We start from the raw sequence: 22247 nt of genomic DNA, 5'->3' as shown, positions 1-22247 counted from the left end.
TGTGCAGCGAGGACGGGGAGATGCGGGTGTGCAGCGAGGACAGGGGAGATGCGGGTGTGCAGCGAGGACAGGGGGAGATGCGGGTGTGCAGCGAGGACAGGGGGAGATGCGGGTGTGCAGCGAGGACAGGGGAGATGCGGGTGTGCAGCGAGGACAGGGGGAGATGCGGGTGTGCAGCGAGGACAGGGGGAGATGCGGGTGTGCAGCGAGGACAGGGGGAGATGCGGGTGTGCAGCGAGGACAGGGGGAGATGCGGGTGTGCAGCGAGGACAGGGGGAGATGCGGGTGTGCAGCGAGGACAGGGGAGATGCGGGTGTGCAGCGAGGACAGGGGGAGATGCGGGTGTGCAGCGAGGACAGGGGGAGATGCGGGTGTGCAGCGAGGACAGGGGGAGATGCGGGTGTGCAGCGAGGACAGGGGGAGATGCGGGTGTGCAGCGAGGACAGGGGAGATGCGGGTGTGCAGCGAGGACAGGGGGAGATGCGGGTGTGCAGCGAGGACAGGGGGAGATGCGGGTGTGCAGCGAGGACAGGGGAGATGCGGGGTGTGCAGCGAGGACGGGGAGATGCGGGTGAGCAGCGAGGACGGGGGAGATGCGGGTGTGCAGCGAGGACAGGGGAGATGCGGGTGTGCAGCGAGGACGGGGGGAGATGTGGGTGTGCAGCGAGGACGGGGAGATGCGGGTGTGCAGCGAGGACAGGGGGAGATGCGGGTGGCAGCGTAGGACAGGGGGAGATGCGGGTGCAGCAGCGAGGAAGGGGGAGATGCGGGTGTGCAGCGAGGACGGGAGATGCGGGTGTGCAGCGAGGACAGGGGGAGATGCGGGTGTGCAGCGAGGACGGGGGAGATGCGGGTGTGCAGCGAGGACAGGGGGAGATGCGGGTGTGCAGCGAGGACAGGGGGAGATGCTGGGTGTGCAGCGAGGACAGGGGGAGATGCGGGTGTGCAGCGAGGACGGGGGAGATTGCGGGTGTGCAGCGAGGACAGGGGGAGATGCTGGTGGCAGCGATGACAGGGGGAGATGTGGTGATCAGCGAGGGACAGGGGGAGATGCGGTGTGCAGCGAGGACAGGGGGAGATGCGGGTGTGCAGCGAGGACAGGGGGAGATGCGGGTGCTGCAGCGAGGACAGGGGGAGATGCGGGTGTGCAGCGAGGACAGGGGGAGATGCGGGTGAGCAGTGAGGACAGGGGGAGATGCGGGATGTGCAGCGAGGACAGGGGGAGATGTGGGTGTGCAGCGAGGACACGGGGAGATGCGGGTGTGCAGCGAGGACAGGGGGAGATGCGGGTGTGCAGCGAGGACAGGGGGAGATGCGGGTGTGCAGCGAGGACAGGGGGAGATGCGGGTGTGCAGCGAGGACGGGGAGATGCGGGTGTGCAGCGAGGACAGGGGGAGATGCGGGTGTGCAGCGAGGACAGGGGGAGATGCGGGTGTGCAGCGAGGACAGGGGGAGATGCGGGTGTGCAGCGAGGACGGGGAGATGCGGGTGTGCAGCGACGACGGGGAGATGCGGGTGAGCAGCGAGGACGGGGAGATGCGCGTGTGCAGCGAGGACAGGGGGAGATGCGGGTCTGCAGCGAGGACAGGGGAGATGCGGGTGTGCAGCGAGGACACGGGGGAGATGTGGGTGTGCAACGTGAACACGGGGAGATGCGGGTCTGCAGCGAGGACGGGGAGATGCGGGTGTGCAGCGTAGACAGGGGGAGATGCGGGTGAGCATCGAAGACAGGGGAGATGCGGGTGTGCAGCGAGGACAGGGGGAGATGCGGGTGTGCAGCGAGGACGGGGAGATGCGGGTGTGCAGTGAGGACGGGGAGATGCGGGTGTGCAGCGAGGACGGGGAGATGCGGGTGTGCAGCGAGGACAGGGGGAGATGCGGGTGTGCAGCGAGGACGGGGGGAGATGCGGGTGTGCAGCGAGGACAGGGGGAGATGCGGGTGTGCAGCGAGAACATGGGGAGATGCAGGTGTGCAGCGAGGACAGGGGGAGATGCGGGTGTGCAGCGAGAACACGGGGAGATGCGGGTGTGCAGCGAGGACAGGGGGAGATGCGGGTGTGCAGCGAGGACAGGGGGAGATGCGGGTGTGCAGCGAGGACAGGGGGAGATGCGGGTGTGCAGCGTGGACAGTGGGAGATGCGGGTGTGCAGCGAGGACGGGGAGATGCGGGTGTGCAGCGAGGACAGGGGGAGATGCGGGTGTGAAGCGAGAACACGGGGAGATGCGGGTGTGCAGTGAGAACACAGAGATGCGGGTCTGCAGCGAGGACGGGGAGATGCGGGTGGCAGCGAGGACAGGGGAGATGTGGGTGAGCAGCGAGGACGGGGAGATGCGGGTGTGCAGCGAGGACAGGGGTGATGCGGGTGTGCAGCGAGGACAGGGGGAGATGCGGGTGAGCAGTGAGGACAGGGGGAGATGCGGATGTGCAGCGAGGACAGGGGGAGATGTGGGTGTGAAGCGAGAACACGGGGAGATGCGGGTGTGCAGCGAGGACAGGGGGAGGTGCGGGTGTGCAGCGAGGACGGGGAGATGCGGGTGTGCAGCGAGGACAGGGGGAGATGCGGGTGTGCAGCGAGGACGGGGAGATGCGGGTGTGCAGCGAGGACAGGGGGAGATGCGGGTGTGCAGCGAGGACGGGGAGATGCGGGTGTGCAGCGAGGACAGGGGGAGATGCGGGTGTGCAGCGAGGACAGGGGGAGATGCGGGTGTGCAGCGAGGACAGGGGGAGATGCGGGTGTGCAGCGTGAACACGGGGAGATGCGGGTGTGCAGCGAGGACAGGGGGAGATGCGGGTGTGCAGCGAGGACAGGGGAGATGCGGGTGTGCAGCGAGGACAGGGGAGATGCGGGTGTGCAGCGGAGACAGGGGAGATGCGGGTGTGCAGCGAGGACAGGGGAGATGCGGGTGTGCAGCGAGGACAGGGGGAGATGCGGGTGTGCAGCGAGGACAGGGGAGATGCGGGTGTGCAGCGAGGACAGGGGGAGATGCGGGTGTGCAGCGAGGACGGGGGAGATGCGGGTGTGCAGCGAGGACAGGGGGAGATGCGGGTGTGCAGCGAGGACAGGGGGAGATGCGGGTGTGCAGCGAGGACAGGGGAGATGCGGGTGTGCAGCGAGGACAGGGGGAGATGCGGGTGTGCAGCGAGGACGGGGAGATGCGGGTGTGCAGCGAGGACAGGGGGAGATGCGGGTGTGCAGCGAGGACGGGGAGATGCGGGTGTGCAGCGAGGACAGGGGGAGATGCGGTGTGCAGCGAGGACAGGGGAGATGCAGGGTGTGCAGCGAGGACAGGGGGAGATGCGGGTGTGCAGCGAGGACAGGGGGAGATGCAGGGTGTGCAGCGAGGACAGGGGGAGATGCGGGTGTGCAGCGAGGACAGGGAGATGCGGGTGTGCAGCGAGGACAGGGGAGATGCGGGTGTGCAGGGAGGACAGGGGGAGATGCGGGTGTGCAGCGAGGACAGGGGGAGATGCGGGTGTGCAGCGAGGACAGGGGGAGATGCGGGTGTGCAGCGAGGACAGGGGGAGATGCGGGTGTGCAGCGGAGGACAGGGGGAGATGCGGGTGTGCAGCGAGGACCGGGGGAGATGCGGGTGTGCAGCGAGGACAGGGGAGATGCGGGTGTGCAGCGAGGACAGGGGGAGATGCGGGGTGTGCAGCGAGGACAGGGGGAGATGCGGGTGTGCAGCGAGGACAGGGGGAGATGCGGGTGTGCAGCGAGGACGGGGGAGATGCGGGTGTGCAGCGAGGACAGGGGAGATGCGGGTGTGCAGCGAGGACGGGGAGATGCGGGTGTGCAGCGAGGACAGGGGGAGATGCGGGTGTGCAGCGAGGACAGGGGGAGATGCGGGTGTGCAGCGAGGACAGGGGGAGATGCGGGTGTGCAGCGAGGACAGGGGAGATGCGGGTGTGCAGCGAGGACAGGGGGAGATGCGGGTGTGCAGCGAGGACAGGGGAGATGCGGGTGTGCAGCGAGGACAGGGGAGATGCGGGTGTGCAGCGTGGACAGGGGGAGATGCGGGTGTGCAGCGAGGACGGGGAGATGCGGGTGTGCAGCGAGGACAGGGGAGATGCGGGTGTGCAGCGAGGACAGGGGGAGATGCGGGTCTGCAGCGAGGACAGGGGGAGATGCGGGTGTGCAGCGAGGACAGGGGGAGATGCGGGTGTGCAGCGAGGACAGGGGGAGATGCGGGTGTGCAGCGTAGACAGGGGAGAGATGCGGGTGTGCAGCGAGGACAGGGGGAGATGCGGGTGTGCAGCGAGGACAGGGGGAGATGCGGGTGTGCAGCGAGGACGGGGGAGATGCGGGTGTGCAGCGAGGACACGGGGAGATGCGGGTGTGCAGCGAGGACAGGGGGAGATGCGGGTGTGCAGCGAGGACGGGGAGATGCGGGTGTGCAGCGAGGACAGGGGGAGATGCGGGTCTGCAGCGAGGACAAGGGGAGATGCGGGTGTGCAGCGAGGACGGGGAGATGCGGGTGTGCAGCGAGGACAGGGGGAGATGCGGGTGTGCAGCGAGGACGGGGAGATGCGGGTGTGCAGCGAGGACGGGGGGAGATGCGGGTGTGCAGCGAGGACAAGGGGAGATGCGGGTGTGCAGCGTAGGACGGGGAGATGCGGGTGTGCAGCGAGGACAGGCGGAGATGCGGGTGTGCAGCGAGGACGGGGAGATGCGGGTGTGCAGCGAGGACAGGGGGAGATGCGGGTGTGCAGCGAGGACGGGGAGATGCGGGTCTGCAGCGAGGACAGGGGGAGATGCGGGTGAGCAGCGAGGACTGGGGAGATGCGGGTCTGCAGCGAGGACAGGCGGAGATGCGGGTGTGCAGCGAGGACGGGGAGATGCGGGTGTGCAGCGAGGACAGGGGGAGATGCGGGTGTGCAGCGAGGACGGGGGAGATGCGGGTGTGCAGCGAGGACAGGGGAGATGCAGGTGTGCAGCGTGAACACGGGGAGATGCGGGTGTGCAGCGAGGACAGGGGGAGATGCAGGTGTGCAGCGAGGACAGGGAGATGCAGGTGTGCAGCGAGGACAGGGGGAGATGTGGGTGTGCAGCGAGGACACGGGGAGATGCGGGTGTGCAGCGAGGACAGGGGTAGATGCGGGTGAGCAGCGAGGACGGGGAGATGCGGGTGTGCAGCGAGGACAGGGGGAGATGCGGGTGTGCAGCGATGGACAGGGGAGATGCGGGTGTGCAGGAGGACAGGGGAGATGCGGGTGTGCAGCGAGGACAGGGGGAGATGCGGGTGTGCAGCGAGGACAGGGGAGATGCGGGTCTGCAGCGAGGACAGGGGGAGATGCGGGTGTGCAGCGAGGACAGGGGGAGATGCGGGTGTGCAGCGAGGACAGGGGGAGATGCGGGTGTGCAGCGAGGACAGGGGGAGATGCGGGTGAGCAGCGAGGACAGGGGGAGATGCGGGTGAGCAGCGAGGACAGGGGAGATGCGGGTGTGCAGCGAGGACAGGGGAGATGCGGGTGTGCAGCGAGGACGGGGAGATGCGGGTGTGCAGCGAGGACAGGGGGAGATGCGGTGTGCAGCGAGGACAGGGGAGATGCGGGTGTGCAGCGAGGACAGGGGGAGATGCGGGTGTGCAGCGAGGACAGGGGGAGATGCGGGTGTGCAGCGAGGACAGGGGGAGATGCGGGTGTGCAGCGAGGACAGGGGGAGATGCGGGTGTGCAGCGAGGACAGGGGGAGATGCGGGTGTGCAGCGAGGACAGGGGGAGATGCGGGTGTGCAGCGAGGACAGGGGGAGATGCGGGTGTGCAGCGAGGACAGGGTGAGATGCGGGTGTGCAGCGAGGACAGGGGAGATGCGGGTGTGCAGCGAGAACACGGGAGATGCGGGTGTGCAGCGAGGACGGGGAGATGTGGGTGAGCAGCGAGGACAGGGGGAGATGCGGGTGTGCAGCGAGGACAGGGTGAGATGCGGGTGTGCAGCGAGGACAGGGGAGATGCGGGTGTGCAGCGAGGACACGGGAGATGCGGGTGTGCAGCGAGGACGGGGAGATGCGGGTGTGCAGTGAGGACAGGGGGAGATGCGGGTGTGCAGCGAGGACAGGGGGAGATGCGGGTGTGCAGCGAGGACGGGGAGATGCGGGTGTGCAGCGAGGACAGGGGGAGATGCGGGTGTGCAGCGAGGACAGGGGGAGATGCGGGTGAGCAGCGAGGACAGGGGGAGATGCGGGTGTGCAGCGAGGACAGGGGGAGATGCGGGTGTGCAGCGAGGACAGGGGGAGATGCGGGTGTGCAGCGAGGACGGGGAGATGCGGGTGTGCAGCGAGGACAGGGGGAGATGCGGGTGTGCAGCGAGGACAGGGGGAGATGCGGGTGTGCAGCGAGGACAGGGGGAGATGCGGGTGTACAGCGAGGACACATGGGTGTGCAGTGAGTACGTTGAGTGTCTGACACGTCACAAGAATAAATATGTTCCCATCTCCGCCTCGCCCCTCCTCTCCCAATATGTTTCTCCTCTATAATAGTAATATCTTTATTGCTGTCGCAAGTTGGCTTACATTAACACTGCAATGAAGTTAACTCCTGGGTAATACTTTTTTCTCTCTCTCTCTCTCTTCCTCAGTTGGTGTGAATATATTTGATTATCTGGGCGGGATCATCAGCTACATCGTCATAGCGATTCCCATCTTTACTGGACGGTACAAGGGCCTTGCCCCTGCTGATCTCATCGAGTTGGTCAGCAAGGTACGGTGCAGGACTTTGTGTTACAGCTGCCATTGAAAATGGAAATTGTGGGGCAGCATGGTGGCGCAATGGTTAGCACTGCTTCCTCACGGCACTGAGTTCGATCCCGGCTCTGGGTCACTGTCGGTGTGGAGTTTGCACATTCTTCCCCTGTTTGCGCCCACAACCCAAAGATGTGCAAGTTAGGTGATTGGCCACACTAAATTGCCCCTTAATAGGAAAAAATTAATTGGGTACTCTAAATTTATTTTTAAAAAAGAAAATGGTGGCGCAGCGGGTTAGCCCTGTTGCCTCACGGCGCCGAGGTCCCAGGTTCGATCCCGGCCCTGGGTCACTGTCTGTGTGGAGTTTGCACATTCTCCCCGTGTTTGTGTGGGTTTCACCCCCACAACCCAAAGATGTGCAGGGTAGTTTGATTGGCCTCGCTAAATTGCCCCTTAATTGGAAAAAAATGAAGTGGGTACTATAAATTTATTTGAAAAAAAGAAAATGGAAATTGTTGTAAAATATCTCTAGTCTTTTGATGTATACTTAATTTACATATGTACCTGTATCCCAGCGTCTATAATATATACAATCCATCCCGTGCCCTCCCCCACCCCGCCCTGACCTGGTGTTGCCATCTCCCCACCTTTATCATGTTCCTGCTGTGTCCTGTGTGCTCAGGCCTGGGTTTACAATGTTCCTGTGGCAAGACATCAGTGGGGAGATGTCTATAGTCTTTGTCATCGTTCCTGCAGCGTCCTCATTGCCCCAGTTACAGACGTAGCCAACCCGTTCACAGGGGGCCGACCCTTGAGCTCGGGGCCACCGGGCCACCCCCCCCTCCCCGAGTTGACTGGTCTGAACCCATTTGGCTTTCACCATTGAATCACCTGCCTGGTAGGTTCGGGCTGCCCACTTGGTATTCCTGGAGGAATCATCACCTGACCCCCGAACCCCCGCGCCCTTCTGCCATTGGTCCATCCGCCAGGTGCACCAGCTTCGCACAGCCAATCGGAAAGGGTCATGTGCTTTCCTTTTCAAATTGGATTAATCTAGATTTTTAATGAAACAGTGACTCCCCCCCCCCCACCACCCCCCGGCCAAACGTGCAAGCGAATGGTAAGGGGAGGAGGCGTTTATAGGCCCCTGATAGAGGCAGAGATGCAATGACAGGCCTTTGGAGGAGATGTTTAAATATTCTCAGCAAAGGTTTATCCCAGTGAGATAGATGCACCTGTGGCTAAATAAGGAAGTTAAGTATGATATTAAATTGACAGAATCCTGCAAAGATCAGTGGTAGAGAATTGGGCCGGTTTTTAAAACCAGCATAGAAAACTAAAAAGGTAACGAAGGAGCAGAACAGCAGAGTATGAGGGAAAGCTAGCCAGTCATAAAAAAACAGATACTGAGTTTCAACAAGTATTGGAATAAGTAAAGAGCGATTGAAGCTTGTGCTGGCCCTCTGGAGAAAGAGAATGTGGGCAATCAATTAGGGGAAACGAAGAAATGGCAGAAGCGAGGCAGCACAGTGGCGCAGTGGTTAGCATTGCAGCCTCACGGCACCAAGGTCCCAGGTTCGATCCCGGCTCTGGGTCACTGTCCGTGTGGAGTTGGCACATTCTCCCCGTGTCTGCGTGGGTTTCGCCCCCACAACCCAAAGATGTGCAGGCTAGGTGGATTGGCCACGCTAAATTGCCCCTTCATTGGAAAAAATGAATTGGGTACTCTAAATTTATAATTAAAAAAAGAAATGGCAGAAGCATTGGACGCTTATTTTGTGTCTGTCTTCAGGGTAGGAGACTTGGGAAACTTCCCAGAGATATTTGATAATCAAGAGGTGATGGGGAGGGATGAGACCAGAAAGCTGTCGGAGCAGAACATAGGAAGTTGGCCATTTGGCCCATCGAGTCTCCTCTGCCATTCAATGAGATCATGGCTGATCTGATGTAATCCTGAACTCTACCTTCCCCCCCCTTCTCCCAAAAGCCCTTGTGATTCCCTGACTGATTAATTTGAGCTCAAAGAAGGGAAGTACAAATCAGGAAACAGTTAGTTTAACTGCCAGTTAGCTTAACGTCTGTCGTAGGGAATCTATTATTATGGAGGCTTTAGCTGGTTACGCGAGTTTTTTGATAAATTAATGTTCAAGGTAGATGTGGTGGTACTTGCATTTCTTTTTTTAAATAAATTTAGAGTATCCAAATATTATTTTTTCCAATTAAGGGGCAATTTAGCATGGCCAATCCACCTACCCTGCACGTCTTTGGGGTTGTGGGGGTGAGACCCATACAGACACGGGGAGAATGTGCAAACTCCACACGGACAGTGACCCAGAGCCGGGATCCGAACCCGGGTCCTCAGCGCCGCAGTCCCAGTGCTAACCACTGTGCCACCGTGCTGCCCTGTGGTACTGGCATTTCTAAAATGCATTTGATAAAGTCCCACGTCAAAGGTTACTACCCAACATAAGGGCTCATGGTGTAGGGGGTGTAATATAAAGTAAAGTTGTCATAGAGCCGTAGGTTGCTGTCCCTTTTGAAGGGGAGAGCTGCTGACTGGTGGTGCTTAAGGCAGGACCTTCATGAATAACCTCAGCCGGTACGGGAATTGAACCTGTGCTGTTGTCCTTGCTCTGCATCACGAACCAGCTGCCATATTAGCACAGTTAGATGATTGGTTAGCTGAGAAGAAGTGAAGAGTAGGGATAAATGGATCTTTTTCAGGTTGGCAAGCTGTGCCTAGTGCCACAAGGGGCAGTGTTGGGTCCTCAACTGTCTATAATCTACATCAATGACCCGGGTGAAGGGACTGAAAGAATGGCAGTTAGATCCACCAACGACACCAAGCTTGGCAGGAACGTAAGTTGTCAAGAAGAGGTAGAGTCCACAAAGGGGTACAGAGAGTCCGCAAAGGGGCACAGAGAGTCCGCAAAGGGGCACAGAGAGTCCGCAAAGGGGCACAGAGAGTCGGCAAAGGGGTACAGAGAGTCGGCAAAGGGGTACAGAGAGTCTGCAAAGGGGTACAGAGAGTCCGCAAAGGGGTACAGAGAGTCCGCAAAGGGGTACAGAGAGTCCGCAAAGGGGTACAGAGAGTCCGCAAAGGGGCACAGAGAGTCCGCAAAGGGGTACAGAGAGTCCGCAAAGGGGCACAGAGAGTCCGCAAAGGGGCACAGAGAGTCCGCAAAGGGGCACAGAGTCCGCAAAGGGGCACATAGATGTCCGCAAAGGGGCACAGAGAGTCCGCAAAGGGGCACAGAGAGTCCGCAAAGGGGCACAGAGAGTCCGCAAAGGGGCACAGAGAGTCTGCAAAGGGGCACAGAGAGTCCGCAAAGGGGCACAGAGAGTCCAAGTGTCGAGGGGCACAGAGAGGTTAAGTGTCGAGGGGCACAGAGAGGTTAAGTGTCGAGGGGCACAGAGAGGTTAAGTGTCGAGGGGCACAGAGAGGTTAAGTGTCGAGGGGCACAGAGAGGTTAAGTGTCGAGGGGCACAGAGAGGTTAAGTGTCGAGGGGCACAGAGAGGTTAAGTGTCGAGGGGCACAGAGAGGTTAAGTGTCGAGGGGCACAGAGAGGTTAAGTGTCGAGGGGCACAGAGAGGTTAAGTATCGAGGGGTGCAGACAGGTTAAGTGAATGGACAAAAACCTGGCAGATAGAGTGTTTTGTGGGTAAATACCGGGTAGCATGGTGGTTAGCGCAATTGCTTCACAGCTCCAGGGTCCCAGGTTCGATTCCGGCTTGGTTCACTGTCTGTGCGGAGTCTGCACATCCTCCCCGTGTGTGTGTGGGTTTCCTCCGGGTGCTCCAGTTTCCTCCCACAGTCCAAAGGTGTGCGGGTTAGGTGGATTGGCCATGATAAATTGCCCTTAGTGTCCAAAATTGCCCTTAGTGTTGAGTGGGGTTACTGGGTTATGGGGATAGGGTGGAGGTGTTGACCTTGGGTAGGGTGCTCTTTCCAAGAGCCAGTGCAGACTCGATGGGCCGAATGGCCTCCTTCTGCACTGTAAATTCTATGATATCTATGTGAACTTCTCCACTTTGGCAGGAAGTATAGAAAAGCCACATCCAATTGAACAAAGAACAAAGAAAAGTACAGCACAGGAACAGGCCCTTCGGCTCTCCAAGACTGTGCCGACCATGCTGCCCGTCTAAACTAAAATCTTCTACACTTCCGGGGTCTGTATCCCTCTATTCCCATCCTATTCATGTATTTGTCAAGATGCCCCTTAAATGTCATTATCGTCCCTGCTTCCACCACCACCTCCGACAGCGAGTTCCAGGCACCCACTACCCTTTGTGCAAAAAACCTTGCCTCGTACATCTCTTCTAAACCTTGCCCCTCACACCTTAAAACTATGCCCCCCAGTAATTGGCCCCTGTTCCCTGGGAAAAAGCCTCTGACGATCCACCCTGTCTATGCCCCTCATAATTTTGTAGACCTCTATCGCGTCGCCCCTTAACCTCTGTCGTTCCAGTGAGAACAAACCGCTCCTCATAGCTAATGCCCTCCGTACCAGGCAACATCCTGGTAAACCTCTTCTGCACGTTCTCTAAAGCCTCCACGTCCTTCTGGTAGTGTGGCGACCAGAATTGAACACTACACTCCAAGTGTGGCCTAACTAAGATTCTATACAGCTGCAACATGACTTGCCAATTTTTATACTCGATGCCCCGGCCAATGAAGGCAAGCATGCCATATGCCTTCTTGACTACCTTCTCCACCTGTGTTGCCCCTTTCAATGACTTGTGGACCTTTACACCTAGATCTCTCTGACTGTCAATACCCTTGAGGGTTCTACCATTCACTGTATATTCCCTACCTGCATTAGACCTTCCAAAATGCATCACCTCACATTTGTCTGGATTAAACTCCATCTGCCATCTCTCTGCCCAAGTCTCCAAACGATCTAAATCCTGACAGTCCTCTTCGCTATCCGCAATTCCACCAACCTTTGTGTCGTCTGCAAACTTACTAATCAGACCAGTTACATTTTCCTCCAATCAGAAAAGGACCCTTCCAATGAAATGGAGAACGGGTGCAGAACTTGGTGATCCAGAATGATCTGGATGTCCTCATACGCAAATCACGATGCAGTACTGCAAGTGACTAGGAAGGCAAATGGAATGTTGGCATTTATTGCAAGGAGACGGGAATATATAAGTAGGGAAGTTTGATGACAGTTCCACAGGGCCTTGGGTGGGACCATACGGTGTACACAGTTTCTCTCCTTAGAATCCCTACAGTGCAGAAGGAGGCCATTCAGCCCATCGAGTCTGCACCAATTCCCCCGCCCCCGAAGGAGCACCCCACCTAGGCCCACTCCCCCGCCCCATCCCCCTACCCAATCCCACATCTTTGGACACTAAGGGGCAATGCACCTAACCTGCACATCTCACTATGGGGATAGAGTGGGGTATGGGCTTGTGTAGGGAGCTCTTTGAGGGTCAGTGCAGACCCAATGGCTGAATGGCTTCCTTCTGCACTGTAGGGATTCCGTGATCTTTGGACTGTGGGAGGAAACTGGAGCACCTGGAGGAAACCCACAAATGACACTGGGACCATGTGCAAACTCCACACAGGCTAAAATTGAACCTGGGTCCCTGGCACTGAGACAGCTGTGCTAACCACGGTCACACCATGCTGCCCTAATTTGAAAAGAGATATAAATGCTTCAGAAGCAGTTCAGAGAAGGTTCATTCCTGGGATGAAGGGGTTGTCTTGTGAGGAAAGGTTGAGCAGGTTGTACCTTTACCCATTGGAGTGTAGAAGAACGAGAAGTGATCTTATTGAAACAAATAAGGTCTTGAAAGGACTTAAGAGGATGGATACCGGGAGGATGTTTCCTCTTGTTTGTGGGGGAGGCTAAACTAGGGGACACAATTTAAAAACAAGGGGTCTCTTTTAAGACCAAGATGAGAAATGTTGTCCCTCTGAGTGTTGTTAGTCTATGGAATACTCAGAGTAGTGGAGTACGCATCATTTGTAAAATGAATTTAGAGTACCCAATAATTTTTTTTCAATTAAGGGGCAATTTAGCGTGGCCAATCCACGTACCCTGCACATCTTTGGGTTGTGGGGGTGAGGCACATGTAGACACGGGGAGAATGTGCAAACTCCACAGACAGTGGCCCACGGCTGGGATCAAACCCGGATCCTCAGCGCCGTGAGGCAGCAGTGCTAACCACTGTGCCACCGTGCCGCCCCCTCATCGTTAAATATATGCAGGAGTTAGACAGACCTTTGATAGACAAAAGGGAATGGAGGGTTATGGAGGGCAGACAGAGAAGTGGAGCTGAGATTTCAACACAATGAGCCATGATCTGATCGAATGGCGGGGCAGGATCGAAGGCCTACTCCCGCTCCTGGGTTCCTGTGTAAGAAAAAAGAAACCTCACAATTTTGCTTCATCACTGTAATCTTTCTCTGGGTATTTCCATTCACTTGGAAGTCAATGAACGAGGTCCTCTTGAAGTGTGGTCACTGTTAGAATGTCGGAGGAGGGGCAGCATGGTGGCGCAGTGGTTAGCATTGCTGCCTCACGGCGCTGAGGACCCGGGTTTGAATCCCGGCCCTGGGTCACTGTCCGTGTGGAGTTTGCACATTCTCCCCGTATCTGCGTGGGTTTCACCCCCACAACCCAAAGATGTGCAGGATAGGTAGATTGGCCACTCTAAATTGCCCCTTAATTGGAAAAAATTATTGGGTACTCTAAATTTTTTGTAAAAAGAATGTCGGAGGTTCGGAGCAGGAATTGGAACTGAGGGAAGACATGAAATGAAATGAAAATCGCTTATTGTCACAAGTAGGCTTCAATGAAGTTACTGTGAAAATCCCCTAGTCACCACATTCCGGTGCCTGTCCGGGGAGGCTGGTACGGGAATTGAACCGTGCTGCTGGCCTGCCCAGGTCTGCTTTCAAAGCCAGCGATTTAGCCCAGTGTGCTAAACCGAGATCACTCATCTGATTTCAAACCCCTTCCCCCATCTCACTTCAATTAAACTTTGATTTGGGACAGGAAACATGTTCCCTTCGTTATTTTCACGCCGCGCAAGTTGCAGGCAATGACCTTCTCCAACCAGAGAGAATCTGACCATCGCCCCTTGACGTTCAATGGCATCAGCACTTCAAGAAGGTGGCACACCACCACCTTTTCAAGGGGGCTAAGGGATGGCAAATAAATGCTGGCCTAGTCAGCGACATGCACATTCTGTGAAATAATATTTTAAAAATGAAAGAAAGCAGTGCCTCCATTGCAACGATGTGGAGATGCCGGCGTTGGGCTGGGGTGAGCACAGTAAGAAGTCTTACAACACCAGGTTACAGTCCAACAGGTTTGTTTCAAACACGAGCTTTCGGAACGCAGCTCATTCCTCAGGTGAATGGAGAGGTATGTTCCAGAAACATTTATATAGACAAAGTCAGAGATGCTGGACAATGCGCATTTGCAGGTAATCGAATCATTACAGATCCAGGGAGAGGGATAATCACAGGTTAAAGAGGTGTGAATTGTCTCAAGCCAGAACAGTTGGTAACGATTGCAACGAGGCAGATGAGATGAAGTCAGAGTCACAAGAGGTCAAAACTCACCCCTGTTTAACGTACGTGATGAATTTGCTTGCGTAGCGAGCTCAACAAGGACACTCCCGTTCTCAATGATCCTGCTCTGTACTCAGCACCCTGAGGTGACATTTGCAGTGTACACCACTGGGTGGCAGTGCAGGACACAACTGTGCCCAATACTGTGTGATTCAGAGCTCTGCAGTGTCTCTTCATAAATTCCCGTTAACAGCAAAATTAAGAACTGGGCTGGTCCGTTCATTTTTCTCCTGCCAGTCGTTTGCCTCGCCCTTTCCTGATATCCGGGCAAATGAACTTCCAGTGGGTGGCAGATAGGGTTGCCAACTCTGCTCTGACATATTCATGACAAAGTGAGGTTTTATCACCTCACTTGCCGCCTGGGCAGGCAGTCTTTTTCCTCCTCTGTTCCTGTACATTTCTATAACCAGCAGAGGGAAGTGTTCCAAGAAAATGAAAAGAAAGGGCCCGGTTTGTTTTAATACCCTGTGAGATTTCTCCCAGAGCTTGCTCACTGCAGATGGGAGTCTCCAGGGCAATCCTGGAGGGTTGGCAAACCTGCTAGCCCACCTAGACCCTCCTCGGGATGGAGAGAGAATAGCGATCAGGGATGTCTGAAACCATGCCTGCAGATCAACGCCACCTCTTAGAATTGTGACCTTTGCCCTCTCCTGCCGACAGAACGCCTTTGTGTCCATCTACCTAATAAACTGCTTCAGCCGCCTCATTGACCTCTCGACAACCGTGTCTGACCTCGCAGGCTACACACACAGGTGGGTATCCGCGAGCGGGGCAGAGAATGAGAATGGTGGGGGGGGGGTGGGACAGAATGGGAGGGTTGAGGAAGGGGGTGGGGAATAGGTAAGATGGACAGGATAGTGGGGGGGAATGGGTATGGGGAGAGGATGGAGCAAGGGGGGAATAGCTAAGGAGGTGGGGTGAGGGGAAGAGGGTGAGGGATGTGGACGGGGAGAGGATGGGAGTTTGGGGGGGGGGGATGGAAATGAGAAGGCAATGTATCCAGTGCACTGAGGAATTCCAATTATTTCCAAATGTTCAATCCATTAGCAAAATAAAAACTTTCCCCTGCTGCAGTTATCTTCCCGTGTCTGACACTTGCTGTACCTGTGGGATATTTGGGTCACGTGGGGGTAAAGGACAACCCGGATTTTACCCAGACTGTCGAGCTGTTGAGGGCAGCCGGGCCAGTCCAGACAATGAGGGGAGCTGAGTCGGTCGAAACCAGCGGTTCGTAATCTTCTCTATGTCATGGCACAACTCTACACCATACTTACTGGGGACTTTATTTTTAAAGTCTCCCAGTATTGTGTGCAATTCTGGTCGCCGCATTATTGGAAGGATGTGGAAGCATTGGAAAGGGTGCAGAGGAGATTTACCAGCATGTTGCCTGGTATGGAGGGAAGATCTTATGAGGAAAGGCTGAGGGACTTGAGGCTGTTTTCGTTAGAGAGAAGGTTAAGTGGTGACTTAATTGAGGCATACAAGATGATCAGAGGATTAGAGTGGACAGTGAGAGCCTTTTTCCTCGGATGGTGATGGCTAGCACGAGGGGACATAGCTTTAAATTGAGGGGAGATAGATATAGGACAGATGTCAGAGGTAGGTTCTTTACTCAGAGAGTAGTACGGGCGTGGAATGCCCTGCCTGCAACAGTAGTGGACTCGCCAACATTAAGGGCATTTAAATGGTTATTGGATAAACATATGGATGATAAGGGAATAGTGTAGATGGGCTTTAAAGTGGTTTCACAGGTCGGCGCAACATCGAGGGCCGAAGGGCCTGTACTACGCTGTAATGTTCTATGTCCCCTCTCCTATTTTTTTAACCTCTCCCTGTCTCGCTTTTCCCAGGGTTTCTGGGCCTTTTTGAATTTTCATGTTTTGTGCAGGTGTTTCAGACTATTTGTCTTCAGCTCCAAGTCCCATTGGTCACGCGCATGGGGCCTGACTCACATAGAAAATCTAAACCACGCATGTGCGGATCTTTCTTCCCAGCCGGATCTTTCCCAGCCAGATGTTGAAAAAATTAAATGAAATGAAAATCGCTTATTGTCACGAGTAGGCTTCAAATGAAGTTACTGTGGAAAGCCCCTAGTCACCACATTCCGGCGCCTGTTCGGGGAGGCTGGGACGGGAATTGAACCGTGCTGCTGGATTGCCTTGGTCTGCTTTCAAAGCCCAGAGTGCTAAACCAGCCCCAATCTTTCTTCCCCGCCGGCTCTTTTCCAGCCAGATTTTTCTTCCCAGCCTACCCATTCCCAGCCGGCGCATGTGCGGGAGGCCCAAGATGCGTCGGATCTTGGAGACGCCAATCACAGAGCTGAAGACAAAGATTAATTTTAGTTTAATTACATTGAATTTTGAATTTTTTTTTTGCAGCACACGTAGGGCTGGTTGGAATCCATTGGTCTGGACCATGCCAAAGAGCCAGCCTCGAGGGTGAGGGTGGCAGGGCCAGTCTAGAGGGTGGCAGGGCCACTCTAGAGGGTGAGGGTGGCAGGGCCAGCCTCGAGGGTGAGGGTGGCAGGGCCAGCCTCGAGGGTGAGGGTGGCAGGGCCAGTCTAGAGGGTGAGGGTGGCAGGGCCAGTCTAGAGGGTGGCAGGGCCAGTCTAGAGGGTGGCAGGGCCAGTCTAGAGGGTGGCAGGGCCAGTCTAGAGAGTGAGGGTGGCAGGGGCAGTCTAGAGGGTGAGGGTGGCAGGGGCAGTCTAGAGGGTGAGGGTGGCAGGGCCAGTCTAGAAGGTGGCAGGGGCAGTCTAGAGGGTGAGGGTGGCAGGGGCAGTCTAGAGGGTGAGGGTGGCAGGGGCAGTCTAGAGGGTGAGGGTGGCAGGGGCAGTCTAGAGGGTGAGGGTGGCAGGGGCAGTCTAGAGGGTGAGGGTGGCAGGGGCAGTCTAGAGGGTGAGGGTGGCAGGGGCAGTCTAGAGGGTGAGGGTGGCAGGGGCAGTCTAGAGGGTGGCAGGGCCAGTCTAGAGGGTGGCAGGGGCAGTCTAGAGGGTGAGGGTGGCAGGCCAGTCACTAAGGAATAGCTGACCCAGACAGTGAGTATGTGCTGTGAGGCTTAGCCGTACAATAAAGGACTACTCGATAATGTGCTTGGTGTAAAGTTTGAATTGTGATGGCTCATCATGTTGAATAGTGGCTATCAGCTTCACTGCTCCTGTTCCACAGATACTCATTGGCTTTTTCTTTATTCTCTGTCGCTGCCAGAATTGGAGAGCTGCAAGAGTTGATCCTTAAACTCTCCGACTCGCATCGGAAAAGCAAAAACTCTCCGCAAAAGGAATTGCCGAGTTTTGAAGAGTAAGTTTTACCAAATAGCCACGGTGGTAACCCTTCCCACTGCCGCCTTAAAATAGCTCAGAATTTGCCAGATTCCTCCTGTGTTATTTTGTTGACTTAAGCAGTAAATCAGGAGCGTGCTCTTTCTGCTGGTCCGTTAGTTGGTTACTGAAGTGTCTCAATCTAAAATCAGCGGCAACAGGCAGAGTTTGAGATTGGGCGGAGAGTTGGTGCCAGTCACAACTCCGCTCCTTACCTGCTCGACAGACACTGGCTCCTGACATCACCTGAGCTGAAGAAAGCCATGTGCTCCTCCTCTTCCTTTCAGTGTTACTAGTTATGGTCAGACAGCTGCTAGGATGTGGCCCGTAACTCCCTCAGCGTGGTGATCTCTGGTGGATTGCCACTCTCGACAGATTTACCCACATTGGGGTTTCTGAGCCCCCCCTCTCTCGCCCAGTCTTCCTTACTCAGGCTGGGTGAGACATGAGCAGCGAAGCCCCTCTTCTTCCCCCCCCCCCCCCCCCCCCCCCCCCCCCCCCCCCCCTCCCCCCCGGGCTGTATGGGCGAGGAGTAACTGGGGCGCAGAGAGGTAAGAAATGCCCCCTCTTTATGGTGCAAGCTGTCGTGCAGGAGATGTTGAAAGGGACAACTGAAAGAGAAGGTAAGTTCAAAAGGGGGGGTGGGGGGGGGGGGGTCGAGTCAGGTTCAACTGGGTGGGGGGGATTGGTGGGAGAGGTGCGGGGTGTCCCCGGTTATGCGTGCGTGTGCGGGGTGTCCCGAGCGAGTCTGGGTCTGTTTTTTTAAAAATAGTTGCTCTGGAGTTACAAGTGTTTTATTTTCCTTATTCTCTTTCGGAGTAACTATCGGGGTAAAACTGGTAAAACCATCCGAAGTTAGCGATTTTAATAGCTTCTGTCGGAAAGTTCCTTCCCCAGCGCAGTTCTCCAGAAGAGGTTAGCCCTTCTGGGCAATTACCGGGTAAATCCAAACGTGGGATCTTCCGAGAGGGATTGCCCAGCGCGCCATTGGGGCACCCCCTAACCATGACACTGGGGAACCAGGAGGTTCTGGGCCATATTGTCTGACCAAAAACCCATGTCAGAGGAGGAATGTTGTTGAGAGGGAAGTGGGTAAATGTTTGACACAGAAAGATTGAAGTGAGGATGTGGAAAGGGGCGAATGGGGACCTATTTGAGAGAGCGAGCAGAGATGCAGTGGGCCAAATGTCTGCCTTCTGTGTTTAATAAAAATCCATGACTTGATGAGTTTGGTTTTGTGATTGATGGGGTCTTCCCCAAGATCGACTTCAACCCCTGTGGGCACCGCACTCGATTGGAGCTCAACAAACTCCTTTTATGGGAAAGCAAAATAGCCACCGGAGAAAAGAGATCTTCACCTCCGCTGTTATTCTGCGACCGCACTGGAGTGGTGAAGCTGTCTGTGAATGTTGGGGAAGGGTAAGCATAGGCCTACCTGGTTTTCGCCTTCCCTGTGGAGGTTTACTGCTTTGGAACACACGCTAGAGGCTGAGGTATGGGGTGGGAGTAGTAAGATTGTGGTACACTAAAATTGTGGTCTCCTCCAGGGATAGTTCGGATTCGGGAGAGGAGACGGAATCTGCTGACACCGCGTTTACCCTGGAACAGGTGTCCTTTACTGCCCCATCCTCTGAGGAGTTGTTGGTGAGGAACCTAACCCTGAAGGTCACCGCAGGGCACAGCCTCCTGGTAACAGGCAACACCGGCACCGGGAAGACCACTCTGTTACGGGTCCTGAGCGGACTCTGGGAGGCTACCCATGGTAAGATTTGACCAGCGGTCAACCAGCGAAACGTGTGATCTCCTTCTCCCCCCCCCCCCCCCCCCAAAATCCTGGCCAATCCTGTGTTGATGCCCTTCTCTCAGCAACCACCACCTGCCGTCTTGTGGGTATATTGGTTTTAATCTTATGGAGGAGGTCTCCCGTTCTCTCCGGCATCCCAGGCAATGGTCTGGGATTGGGAGCTCAATCCTGACGATGGGTCACGATCTGAAACGTTGACTGGGATTTCCGGTCCCGTCACCCCCATGACGATGCTCGTCGGTGACGGGATTGGAAAGTCCCACCCGGGAATTGCCTCTCTCTCTCTCTCTCTCTCTCTCTCTCTCTCTCTCTCTCTCTCTCTCTCTCTCTCTCTCTCTCTCTCTCTCTCTCTCTCACGCTCACACTCTTACCCGGCAGCATTTTCTTGTTATCATCTCGCAGCTCAGTGGCTGTGCAGAGGCCAGTACCCTGGTCATTCAGTGGAGCAGCACTCGCAAGTCTCACCGTGAGAGCATCATCCACGAACAGTCTTGAGCCAAGGAGAGGTGTTTTTTTTGGGGTTTTTTTGCTGGAGTAAATAGTTCTCCCGATATGTGCATGGGTCGCCTCCGGGTGCTCCGGTTTCCTCCCACAGTCCAAAGGTGTGCAGGTTAGGTGGATTGACTGTGCTAAAATTGCCCCTTAGTGTCCAAAGATGTTCAGGTTGAGTGGGGTTATGGGGATGGGGCAGGGGGTTGCCTAGGTCGGGTGGTCTTTGGAATGTCAGTGCAGACCGGATGGGCTGAATGGCAGCCTTCGGCACTGAAGGGATACACTCTGCCCGGCAGAGTGGAAGAAAGGCAAACACAATATCATTGGTGATACCAACAACACAGCAGCCGTACACTGGCCTTGCAGCCACATTGTTTGAATTTACTTGAAGCAATTGCTTCCAGGACCATGTGCATCGCAGTTGAATTGAAACTGTGAGTTGTTGAAATGCTGTCCTCTTTAATTACAGGGTCTGTCCGCATGCTGACTCCCTTCGGCCCCCGGGGAATCCTTTTCCTTCCCCAAAAACCGTATTTCACGGACGGAACCCTCCGAGAACAGGTAAAAGGTTTGGGTTACATTGTGAAACCTCTGCGGCCCAGGACGAGGGTGGGGACTGAGAGGAAATGGAGTGGGGGACGGGAGTGGAGGTAGAAGTTGGAGGAGAAGGGTTGGGTAGGCGTTGGAGGAGGATGGGGAGCGTAAATGGGGTTGGGCATTGGAGTGGGGTCAGGGGTTGCAGGGAAGAGGATTTGGACTGGAGGAGGAGATGTGATTTGGAGGAGGCGGGGAGGGGAGATGGGGTTGGAGCAAATGGGGAGTGGGGCCAAAGACGATATTGGAGCGTGGCTGGCAGGTGGGGGATTGGAGGCAGAGGTGAATTGGAGTGGGAGGGGTGGGTAATTGGGAATGGGAGTGTGGCAGATGGGTTTGGAGATTTATTTTCAAATTTAGAGTATCCAATTTTTTTTCCAATTGAGGGGCAATTTAGCGTGGCCAATCCACCTAATCTGCACATCTCTTTGGGTTGTGGGGGTGAGACCCACGCAGACACGGGGAGAATGTGCAAACTCCACACAGACAGTGACCCAGAGCCGGGATCAAACCTGAGACCTTGGCGCCGTGTAGCAGCAGGGCTAACCACTGCGCCACCGTGCCTCCCAAGGGGGGTGGGGTTGGAGATTTAACGAATGGGGGGGATGAAGGGAGTGTAGAGGGTAATGGAAGTTTTCAAGGTTGAACACCTTATTTGATATTTATGGTATTGAACATTCTCCCCTGTCTGGGTGAAAAAGGTATTTTGCATTGCAGGCTCCCTGTCATCTTCATCAGCTCTACAGGAATTATTTGTTTAATGTCCACTTCCACTGCCATCAGTGACCTTAACTGACTGCAGACAGGGCAGCACGGTGGCGCAGTGGGTTAGCCCTGTTGCCTCACGGCGCCGAGGTCCCAGGTTCGATTCCGCCTCTGGGTCACTGTCCGTGTGGAGTTTGCACATTCTCCCCGTGTTAGCGTGGGTCTCGCCCCCACAACCCAAAGGTGTGCAGGGTAGGTGGATTGGCCATTCAAAGTTGCCCCTTAAGTGGAAAAAATGAATTGGGTGCTCTAAAATTTTTTTAAAACTGACTGCAGACAGAGAAACACTGGTCTGTGTTGGAATTCACCATTCGTGCAAAGGCCCCGGTGACACTCGTCCGTATCCCTCAATCCCCTATCCCGCCACCCACCTATGTGGGGGGGCTCCGGAGAAAGAAGAACAGAACCCCAGAGTTGGAGGAATTGAGTGGGAGAGCCGGGAGGGAGGGGTGGAGGAAAAGGTTGGGTAGGGAAAGAAGGAGAGTGGGTGCATTAGGTGGGGGGGGGGGGCAGGGGTGCAGTGGGCAGGGAGGAAGGGGGGATGGGTACACTGGGCAAGATGAGGGTGGTGATAACTGGGAGAAACTGTGACATTCCCAGGACACAGAGGGTGAGCGAGGAACATGAGAAATGAGCTCCCCCTCAGCCAGTGTGTAAAAATATTCATGATTTTGTCGTCTTTTTTAAACAGGTGATTTACCCTCTGAAGGAAATCTACCCGATTACAGGTATCACTTTCCACATCATTTAAAATCCCACGCCCAATACAGCGAACCGGTTTGTTGATGGAGTTGGTCCAGCTGTGATGACTCCTCATTGAATTGTGTCCCTCAGGCTTAGCCGATGACAAGAGAATTGTCCGCTTCTTAAAGGTGACTGGATTGGTGAGTAATGAACACTCACATTTTCTGCAGGCATGAGGGCAAAGATTTCACCATTCTCTGTTTTAGATCGACTTCTCTCCATACATGTTTACCCCTCTGCATGCATGTTTACCCCTCTGC

General features: G+C 55.8%; 1 protein-coding gene across 1 annotated transcript in view; it reads left to right on the top strand.

Moving 5' to 3' along the window:
* The window catches only part of abcd4 (ATP-binding cassette, sub-family D (ALD), member 4), a 63265-nt gene that overhangs the window by 31123 nt on the left and 9895 nt on the right, over nt 1-22247 (top strand). The window contains exons 9-15 of the mRNA XM_038821479.1: nt 6571-6696; nt 14933-15024; nt 17476-17568; nt 19136-19350; nt 20354-20445; nt 21935-21971; nt 22078-22127. Coding sequence (XP_038677407.1) covers nt 6571-6696; nt 14933-15024; nt 17476-17568; nt 19136-19350; nt 20354-20445; nt 21935-21971; nt 22078-22127 — 705 coding nt within the window. The remainder of the gene's footprint in view (nt 1-6570; nt 6697-14932; nt 15025-17475; nt 17569-19135; nt 19351-20353; nt 20446-21934; nt 21972-22077; nt 22128-22247) is intronic.

The sequence above is a fragment of the Scyliorhinus canicula genome, chromosome 2, assembly GCF_902713615.1.
Source record: "Scyliorhinus canicula chromosome 2, sScyCan1.1, whole genome shotgun sequence".
Taxonomy (NCBI): Eukaryota; Metazoa; Chordata; class Chondrichthyes; order Carcharhiniformes; family Scyliorhinidae; genus Scyliorhinus; species Scyliorhinus canicula.
The sequence above is the reverse complement of the archived record's forward strand: the minus strand, read 5'-3'. Positions and strand labels throughout refer to the sequence as shown.